General features: G+C 34.7%; 1 protein-coding gene across 1 annotated transcript; it reads left to right on the top strand.

Moving 5' to 3' along the window:
• Window positions 1-1,202: 1,202 nt before the first annotated feature.
• Window positions 1,203-10,319, top strand: LOC146167866 (uncharacterized). The gene is made up of 15 exons (XM_083389808.1): window positions 1,203-1,365; window positions 1,527-1,645; window positions 1,854-1,979; window positions 2,100-2,265; window positions 2,458-2,567; window positions 2,904-3,072; window positions 3,512-3,612; window positions 3,753-3,811; window positions 3,878-3,983; window positions 4,325-4,453; window positions 4,616-4,731; window positions 6,661-6,725; window positions 6,925-7,090; window positions 7,931-8,019; window positions 10,082-10,319. The coding sequence occupies exons 1-15, from the start codon at window positions 1,254-1,256 to the stop codon at window positions 10,174-10,176; spliced, it is 1,728 nt and encodes a 575-aa protein (XP_083245934.1). The 5' UTR covers window positions 1,203-1,253; the 3' UTR covers window positions 10,177-10,319.
• The last annotated feature ends 661 nt before the right edge of the window (window positions 10,320-10,980 follow it).

Below are 10,980 nucleotides of genomic sequence, written 5' to 3'. Positions count from 1 at the left end.
CAAAACATCCTGATCGTAAAAAGATCTGGAGGCACAGATATAAGGATATAACTCGAAAAACCTATGTAATTTCCGATTTCCTCTTATAAAGAGAGTTTTCAGAAGCGGTACAGTACTAGCAAACAGAATTTGAGTGATCCAAAAATTTAACCGAGGTCTGTTTAGCTCAGTTTAACCTGTTGTTGGAAACCTGAAAGATTTACAATCACGTTGATCTTGCCGCTAAACCTTGGAATTAGTCACAACATTTCATAGTGTACCCAGAATACGTATGTTGCAAGTTGAGTGTTTGATTCGGAAGCGGAGATGGTCGTAGTGATCTAACTGTGTACAATAATATTGCTTTGTTTTAATGCCATACCGAAATATAAACAGCGATGATATCGTAGATTGTGAAGTTTTGTGCAGAATGTTACACAATATGTATCGTCCACAAAATTAGTATAAATAAATAGTTTGGTGGCATGAAATAATTGCTTCGCTGCATTTTTTAAATATTTCTTTACTTACATTCATTGGTGATTATGGTTACCATAATTTCTGGGCTTAAAATCGGAACGCTTCAAAACCGTTACCGGTACTAGATCTAACATTTGTGTGGCCATTCAACTGCAGTATGAAGTCACGAAAATACGTCGGATATTTTTCGGCACAATGTTCATGCAGGCAGCTTTTGTATCAGTTATCGTGAATAACATTACATCGTATCATTTATTATTTCATAGATAGTATAATACTATTTTTAATTCTTATCGTCATGGACACAAAACCTCCTACTAGCATATTATTGCCAAACTATAATTCGCAAGCTACTAACCACCAAACTACTAGTTACATGGTATAGTGGCGCAACATTTACATTCACTTTTAACGCGAGTAAAGATAAAAAAGCACATCAGGTGACATTCGACGTTAAGTTGATAAAACAGATCAATCACGGCAAACTTATATCTGCGTATAAAAAAGTAGGCTGACTGCAAGGCGGTTAATTTGGTAATTGATCGGGACACTGGGACAAAGCCCTAAAATTGGGACGTACAATAAATTTAAGTACGATCGAAGTTCTACTAAAAGTTTACTTAAACTTACAATGATGAACCGCTTCGCAAGGACTGAACCTTCATGGTAACTTACTTTACTGTGCTTTGGAATTACATATTTCACATAAACGTTATAGTTCACCAACCATCACCATTTTCCTCAATTTATGTTTGGACGCAATATTAAGTGTCTTGTTTTACCTTATCAGCAATATGGCTACTAACCGACATAGTTCAGGTGATTTAACTTGGACCCCTTCTACCATGAAGTACAAGGACTTGCCCGAGGCTGGGGACCCATACATCGAAAGCAACATTACGCCTGGTATAAATTATACCTTTTTACCACCTCGGCATGTAAATTTCTTTGATAATATTGACAAGTAGATTTAGAACTGGTCTCTCAATATTCTACTGTTTTTCAAGATATTGAGGTAAAACAATCTAAATGTAATATCAAGTTCTTTTTTACATAAATTTATTAAGATCCAACCCGAAATCGAAGCCCAATTGTTTCTCGATGGAGTTGCACGCCAAGGGAAAAAGCTTTGTTCCTACTCTTCGGATTTCTTATAATTGTTGTATTGGGCTTCGGCATAGCAACGGTAGCGTCTACAATATTTTAAAATTTTATATTTATAGTATTTTATTATTGTAATTTATTCAAACATTATTTTTCCTACATTGAAGTTTTTGTAACAAACAGTTATTCTAATTGAGGTCAACATAGCTAACAGTAATTTTAAATTGGTTTACGGAATCTTAGCAAAGCTTATTACCACAATATTACAAACAAATGGATACGATTCTCAGATATATCATCTTCAACAGCACTCGAACGTAATCTATCCGATATCCTGCAAGGATGCGCTGGCCAAAGGAAACACCGTATCTGGGTTGGTCAAGATAAGGCCTGGAAATTCGGTGGAGCCATTTCAAGTAATTTAAACGTTTAAAACTTACTTGGCAATAGGTTTTTATTTTAAAGCATAGAGTAATGGTAAGCTCTTAATCAGTCAAAAGGATAAATAATTCGAAACAAACTTGACCTAAATGAAGGTTTACTGTGATATGTCATCGGCTGGAGGCGGCTGGACCATGGTCTCTTCGATTCACGACGCCTCTCTATCAGATTCTTGCAGTAAAGAGGAACACTGGTCTTCGCATACAAGCATATCTTCCGACTACTATACCTCACCTTATTACTCTGGCTTATATGATGATGGTGCGGAAAGATTAAGTACTTTGTGATTTTTATAGCGGTCATTGCGAACATTAACAGTACATTGGAAAATCCAATCAAATGATTCTTAGTATCACCATCAGCGATTTATTACTTTGTACATAAGCAATGCGTAATTGTATTTTGACAAATTTCTGCAGACTCTTCTATCTCTTACCGATATTCTAAATATAGATGAAGGTTCCTCCGAAGGGTACAAAAACTGGAAGAATCTTCTAACCTTTGGAACGCCACACACTGCAACCAGCACCGACTACAAAAGCAAGGCCTATTATAGTGTCCTTGTAAGTTTGCATTCCTGTAGTAGTAGTGTAGTTAGTACATTTTTTGTGAAATAATACTTTAACTGGAGTGCATATTCCTATTAAACATGGTAATGCAAAATTTTGAAACGTATTAAGAACATTAAAGCCAATACAAAAGTAGATTGTACTTTGAACGTTTCTTATATCTCGGTAATGCTGAAAATCAATCAGATATATGTGAAACGTTGAAATGCTACTTACTTACTTATATATTACATATTTTCACTACATTCCACTACAACTCCAACCATTATGCTCAAAAAATTGCAAAACATTACAACGTTTGGTTTAAAACTTTCATTTATATTATTTTAGGCCTCGAATGTGATGATATGGCACGTTCCAAACGATGTTCCTTTAACGAAAATCAGCAATGTGGCCTACTTTAAGTACTATACAAACTCCAACTTTCTTTCCCACTACGGAAATACATTAAAGACTCTCTACACAAAATACGCCCCACTAAAGCGTCTACAGCTAAATGGTTAGAAATACGAAATACAGTGTTTTTTTTTATGTAGTTGTCTTTACGTTAAGTCTATGCCAGCGGTTCTCAACCAGTGGGCCATGGCTCACTGGCGGGCCATAAGAACATTTAAGGTGAGCCACAGACCAATTTGAAAAAACTAGATTTGGTTTCATTTGTGTGGCTATAATTAATTACAGGAAACAATGGCTTGGGGAGGAATAAAAAAGGAATGTAAACGTATTATTAAGCCTCAAGTATCACACTAATGCACGGTTGTATAAATGATCTGTTTTGAAATATGTTCTGCTGTGTTTTGTTCTAAACCTAAACATCAGTTTTAAGTAGGCGGGTGCTGCGAGTAATGGTGTACAACTTGTTGTTAAAAACGTAGAAAGTGAAACATTTCTCTCATCAGGTAATTGTGCAACAAAAAAATCATAACTCCGTTTCTTAGGAGAAGTTCTATTGAAAATGTTGCTCCCTTGCTTTTCGACGATGTTGCCGCAAAGCATATTTCCAAACCAATCATCAAAGGTGTCAACATCAAGTAACCAAGTACTAGTCCTATTTATCAATTTGGTTGATTGGTTTATTTATTTTATTGTGTTATGTTACATTATATTATATAAAAATTAAAGTTATAGTTTTAAACGTAACTTTGCAAATTCTTGGCGCTAAAACCAGGTTTTCCGTAGATTATGATCAGCGTAAATGATGATAATTATACAATGATTACACCTGAATTAACAAACAAGTAAGTTTAAATTTTATGTAAAAAACTTAAATTTCTCCATTTTAACATAGCCTACTTTTTATTTAGCTTGTCTGACAATATCAATATAGCTGCGGCGGTTACGAATGCCTCGACTACTATACTCGTTTGGGTTTCCAACACAGACAGCGTAATAAAATCATTAAGTCTAAGGGTAAGTAAGTTTATCCGGAACACAATGGACGTTGCAAAACCCATTAAATAATTGGTTGATCGTATGTTTTGGCGTTAAGTTAACTGTATAAGATTCGTTGGACCAACAGCATGCTGGAAAAAGATAAATACTATAGGCTCGAATTTTTAAAAACTCGATTTATACTGATATTATCTTCGTTAAAGAAACGACAACATCTTATTATAATGATTAACGGTTAATAAGCATCCCAATTAACCTAATTTTGAACTAATGCAGAAGTGCAAACTTTTAATTTCCATTTATGCTTTCAGATTAGCATAAATTATGATGTCCACAGTTTCGTAACTGATTTTGTTTAGATTAATGGTTATACGTCAGCGAAGCGCTATCTAGTATATCACGACACTAGTACGAACCTTCAGTCGCGATACAGCTACGTTTGTAGCGAAAGCATCTGCAAGCTCATCTACTACATTGGAAGCACAGCGGTATTGTGTTTCGTAGACTTAGTGTTTCTTTATTCACACATAATAGGCTGTGTCTGGAAACCTGCTAACATGTTAAGTTTAATACATTTGCTGATTTTTTGCATTTACTAAGCATATTATAGCGGCTAAACTAGCAAACAAGTTTATATTGTATTACTATAGGTGTGGGGCACTGTAGATCCAGGATTAACGATTGGTCAAATCAGCCACTCTACTTTTCAACTGAACGCCACGAATAGCATGCAAAATTTTATTATTGGATACTCGCTCTTCCAAAAGTATGTACATAATTTTGAACTGAAATTTAAACAAATTAAAAAAAAACAACAATTTTTCCTGAATTAAATATAAAATTATTTTCAATACCATCTATATATCAGTAGTTCCCAGCCTGGGGTTTGCATGGGTTGTGTCGGGCTCACTGTGTTTTGCTAGTCCAACAAAAAAATGACACGAATTAAACAAACAAAACAACTAAAACATGAAGCTAGAACAACCGCCAGTCTAGCAATGTATGTATCAGATTTGTTCAGTGAACCAGTTATGATTATGACATAATCCAGGGTGGTACAAGGTTGACAGCATCGCGGGCCACAATATTTCTTGCATATTCTTTGCGGGCCACATACATTAGGTTACATCCATACCAGGTCGTGAAATGCTTAAAAATCGACGTCACAAATAATCATCCAAACATATAAGTTTCACAAACTTGCTACTATCGTCGAACTTGTGAGCAATGAAATCGTAGGGTATGAGACTGTGGAAAATGGTGCGCGCGAAGCGCGAAAATTTTGCATATTTGACAATACTTTTCAGTTAGAAGACAGCATTTTATAAGCGTAGAATGTTCACAGAAACAAAAAAAATTACGAGAGGTGTCGCATACTACACAATCGCCAAATACAAAGACGTTTTCGTTTTGCGCAAAAAGGTTTTAACCTGATCAATTTAGCTTAAATTTCATCTTGGAATGGGTCAGCGCGTTAGGCTACAGTCACAGTGAAAACCACATTTTTAGAAAAGTTCGTACAAGACGCACTGCGGCTCAAACCGGTCATCAGTTATAACACATACCAAAATTAGGCAACCTTGCCACTCCCTGCTGCGAATTTGGTGAGCGATAGGAATCTGTTTTATTTCATGGTATAACTGTAAAAATGTCATGAACAAACAATTGTAGTATTCTTACTGTTCGTTTGTCACTTATATTTGACCACCCTAACATAATCAATGATTATTATTAATCATTACTCTTGTTTTCAATCAATTACTGAAGCATATAGTTCCAGTATATTTGCCTTGTCTAATAAAACAGGAACAGTGGCCATTTGACTGCCGAACACCAGTTTTGTCACACTTGCTAAAACTGTTAACAAACACACAACTGAATTCTCTGTCACAACATTTTTTAACTTGAATTTTTAGAAAAAAACGATATATTAAAACATAAATAAAAAGTGTTGGAATAAAATACCTTCTTGGTCTATATTAAGATCACTTTAGTTTAGATTAAAAAAACAGCAAAGTAATCCATTCTTATTGTAGTCAGTTTACAAGTTTGCGGGCAGTCAATTTACATTTTTAAAACGGCACAATGCATTTTGTGGCATAAAATAGTCGTTATGAAACAACTAAACCTTAAAAACTGTTAATGTAACTATCCGGACGTTTTTGCCAAATTTTGAAACCATTTGTCCTGAAATTTAAGCATTTCGCCAAATGTATATGTTGTAATATGGTTTATGCGTAATACACCAAAATTAGGGATTCGAGAAGGTTTATTTGAAAACTGGAAAAGAGGGCGGTACAGCAAAAGGTTAGGAACAACTGGTCTGGCTAGGAACCACTGATATTATAGCATTGGTCACAAAACTTTTTTTCATAAAGGGCCGAATAACTATGAAAACAGGCGATCGCGGGCCGTATAACTGTGAATAATGATTATACCAGGCCGGATATAAAATTTTGTATTTATCTTATTGGCTTAATTATTTTAAAACATTGAAACATTTAAAACAAAAAATCAAAATATATACTAAGCGTCATGAAATAGTCGTTCAGAAAATTGGATCTGACTCGCGGGCTGTAGTTTTGGTGGCCCTTGGTGTTGCATGCAAGAATATATTTTGCAATATACATTCGTTTATGTTTTGCCATGCGTTATTTGTAGCGACAAAACAGTTAATGTTTGATTATTTTTTTAGAATCGGACGCGTCAATCCTACTTCATTTATGAAGAACATATTTAAAACTTTGATGAATTGCCTTGGTAAATAATTCGCTGTCTATATAAAATGGATTAGACGTAATCTTTTAACAAAAGTATTTTATTAACAAATTATGTGCAATTTTTATTGGCACTAATAATATTTAAGTAACTGCTTAATGCAAAATATCAGTCTCAAAACGATTCATTTGTCTATGCATTTGATATGCTACTAACACCATTACATGTACAAAAAATTAAGGTAAAATTGAAGTGCACGATTTGAACATGAATCCGCCAATCTCCACTCCGGCAGTGTTTGTCAAGGGAAACATGGCAGACTACACGAAGAACGTGACTCCAGGTTTCATCGAGTTTCGAAGATACGATTCTTATGGTTACCCCTATGCTCTTTGTCCCGGAATTAAGTATGTATAAGTGTGACATTTACGCGGTTATTCTCAAAGTTCACCTATATTAAAGAGCTTTTAAATTGTATTCATATTACCCTAATATAACACAATGATACCAAAATATTGACATTTTTCAACCATCGGCACTGCATCACAAAGAATGTAGTGAAAACATTGCATTACAAAAACCTCCAAAACATCAAAACTAAAGTTTTAGCTATGTTTTGTACTCATAGTAACTATGAAATGTTGCTAAACTTGCTTTAACCATAAACGAGAATTTTTTAGATCAGTTTCTGGATCAAATATTTAAAAACCAGTCTTTAAAAATGCCCAAAACTTGTACATTTTTTTCTGAAAGTTCACACGAATAAAGTCGTTGATCCTTTTAATAAAAATCGATGTAGTTCAAGTCTCCTTTTATCAACTGCAGTAGATAACTTCTAATTAACGTTATTTTAAACGAAATTTCTTTATTCGGGTTTAACTTTGTAAAAAGCTTTTTTTTAGAAACACCTTTTTTGTCACACCTTATTTCCCATTAACATTCTATAATTTAATTTTGTGTTTTTGTAGTAATAGTTTTAACAAAAAAAAGTGAGCAACTTGATTTTAGTCTAGGTATACTCTTACTTTAACATAACTTCCAACATCACTGCTCTTTCGTTTGAGATATTTTTGACAATAGTATTGGATTAATCAACTCAGAGCTATAATCCCATCAGGATCTTATGTGGCTTGGAGTTTGATTTAGGAAATGATTCGCTCGGTAAAACAAGAAACCTTTTACTGCAAGTAATGTGCGAGCACCTTCAGGACGATTTGACATATAACAATGCTTTTATCCTTACTAAGGGTGAAAAATGGTGTGGATCCAGCGTTGTATTGCGTCGGAAGTTTCCAGACCCGCTTATCCGTGAACGACAAGTGTGGAGATTTCGCAGGTGAGTACAGGCTGCTATTTAAAAATGTACTTTATTTTACTTGAGAGTTGTTGAGATGTTTTTTCAGTCTTATTGTAAACCGGCGATTCCCAACCTTTTTTGTGCTTGCGTACCACTTGGAGGTAAAGCAATTACGATGCGTGCCACCCACTTCCATAAAAACAAATTTCGACCATATATATTTTTTTCTATTACCTAATATAAAGCAGTGGTCGGCAAACTTTTTTTGTCGCGGCCCAAAATATTTTTTTCAGAGATATTGTAGGCCCACTACGAAGCAGTGGCGGGTTATGAATATTTGATTTTTAGGAGAAATATTACACGACGCCTTTATGCCCAAAACTCTGCAATACCATATTATAAAACATACTATACAGCGAAGAATATACGCGCAAAGCGCGAAAATTTTTTTAATTAATAGTTAAAGTAGACAAAAAATATATTTCGACAGGCATTTGAGACCACATTGAGCACGTGAGTCTTTTCAAACTGAGCCAAATTAAAAATTCTATGCCACACCAATATTTACAATAAAGTGCAATGAATGTACCGCTACCACGCGGCCCACAACTACATGACAAAACTCAACTACTAAAAAGTAACTCGCGGCCCACTAAAAATAGGTCTGCGGTCACATTTGGGCCGCGGCCCACAGTTTGCCGACCACTGATATAAAGCATTGACATTTGCTGTTCACTTCGGGTACATCACGTTTGCTTTACCATTGCCTTGACGTTTAACATTATCTCCAAGGCGCTGTAAGGAATATTAATGGCGCTGAACAAATTGTGGTAGCCTCCCGGAAGAACCTTGCGTTTATGTTTAATTTCGATAAAGCAATATTTTAAATATTCCGGGTCGTATTTACGGCTTGCAATGTCGCAAAAACTAAATTATCCTTTTGCGATTAACTCACTTTCTAAAACAGGGTCGACAGCCTTCGACTTGTCGCGGGCTAAAGGCGCGATTTGGTCCGCGGGCTCTATGTTTGCCGACGAAGTAGCAAACATTCTGATATTACTTAGGTTTTTTTATAATTCAACCTATACCTCAAAACAAAGAAAGTTGCTCGCGTACCACCTGGAATGCACTCGCATAACACCGGTTGTAACAGTCGACTGGCGTTGTTTCGCACAATATGCGCAAAAGTGTGCGATAAATGTGTACACGTTCCAAAATACCTTACAAAATGTGCGCACATTTTCAGAATGTGCGCACATTTTTTTAGTTGGAGTAGAGAAGGGCGAGTTGGAGATGGAGCTGAAAGAAGGGTTAGGGGAAGAGTCGGAGTTGGAGAAACAGGTATTAGAAGATTTAAAAGTGTTTAGAGAAAGAAGTAACATTAAGGGAAGAAGTTAGAGAAAACGTCAAGAAAAAGGTTGGAAGCGAGAATAGTTAGTAAATAAGGGTAGATGAGTAAAGTTAGAAGACAAGAGTTCGAGAAGAAGAATAGATAATCATGAAAAGAAGATTTATAGAACAAGGAGTAGAAAAGTAGACTTAGTGGAGAAGAATTAGAGTTAATGGATGAAGTGTAAGAGGAAAAATAAATGAAGATGAATCAAATTGCGCCTGCATAATCTATTTTAAAAAGTTTACATTCTTTTGAAGGCTTTTTAAATAGTGCACACTTTTTTTTCACACTTTCGCGTACACATTTTTGCAAAAAAGTCCGCATCCCCGTTTCACCGGTTGGTAAACAATGTTGTAAACTATAGTTTCACAAAGTATACTAGAACGCTTAAAATGCAGTAATTGCTTTCTATAGATATTGTTACTACTTTCAAATTAAGTGACTTTACCTCAAATAGCCTTGTTTGTCATTTCCATTCGAAGGTTTTATTCTATAGACGTCGAATCTCGATACAATAAAACACGGCCCAATAATACAGAGTGGCTAATTATATATTTAAATTTTCATTGAGTTACCTAGCTTTTGGCGCAATGGTTTGTTTTGCATTCCTCAAAGATGATTCATGACCCATGGAAAGTAATATAACTAATATACGTAAATATAACGAAAAGTGTTACACGGTTTTGTTACATGCACTTTACTTTACAGTCTGGAATCTACTAGCGGCACACAACAAGAAAAAGATCTCAGAGGGCATTGAATACACCGATATAACATCAAGCATCTTGCTGTTTACCAGATAACATATTTTCCTCTGCTGTTAATTGATAAACTTTGTAAAATACATTTGTTTAAGTTCCTTCCAACAAATTCTGTTAAAAAATTGTTGCTTACATTAAAGAAGAATAGTTGATTTGACACAAGATTTTCCAATAATGTGGTATTAGTTAATATATAACCCTACTATTATTATTTCGTGAAATGTACTAAGCATTTCTAAAAGTGATTGTGAAAAATGTAAAAATAAAGCCCATTGTGAATTTGTTTGCTTAAATGATAATAAAAATAGGCGAGGACTTTGATAAAACCCATTCATTATTATCTCTAAAATTTTTCATACCGACGTCTCATATTATTAGATCAAATTCTGCTCCCAAATGGTAGCATCAGGAGTTAAATGATAAGGCCGCTTTTATATTAAATGATAAGGCCGGTTTTATTCTACTGCGATAGCTAACTTACATCTATCAGACAAGTTAAGTCAAGCTAAAAGTAATAACAATTAAAAAATTCTACACTTCATTAAACTAAGGGATTTTACCATTCAACACATCAATTGTCTACAACCGTTGTATTTTTATTTACAACTGAGAGACACGTCGTTTTTTTCAAAACCATTAAATAACGAAAACTGTGAAAAATGTAAGCCGAACCCAAATAAGTGGCATTTTACGTACATCGTGTTACGTTCTAAACTGCATTTTTGAACCAATTTTAAAAGGGCTGAACTCCGGCAAGTTTTAAAAATAATCTAAAAGTTTCAAACCACTTTCCGTCATGCGAAATAATGTGTCATAAAGAATGCACAATGTACATTTATATTCTAA

This window comes from Ascidiella aspersa, chromosome 1 (genome assembly GCF_963924565.1).
Source record: "Ascidiella aspersa chromosome 1, kaAscAspe10.2, whole genome shotgun sequence".
NCBI lineage: Eukaryota > Metazoa > Chordata > Ascidiacea > Phlebobranchia > Ascidiidae > Ascidiella > Ascidiella aspersa.
The sequence above is the reverse complement of the archived record's forward strand: the minus strand, read 5'-3'. Positions and strand labels throughout refer to the sequence as shown.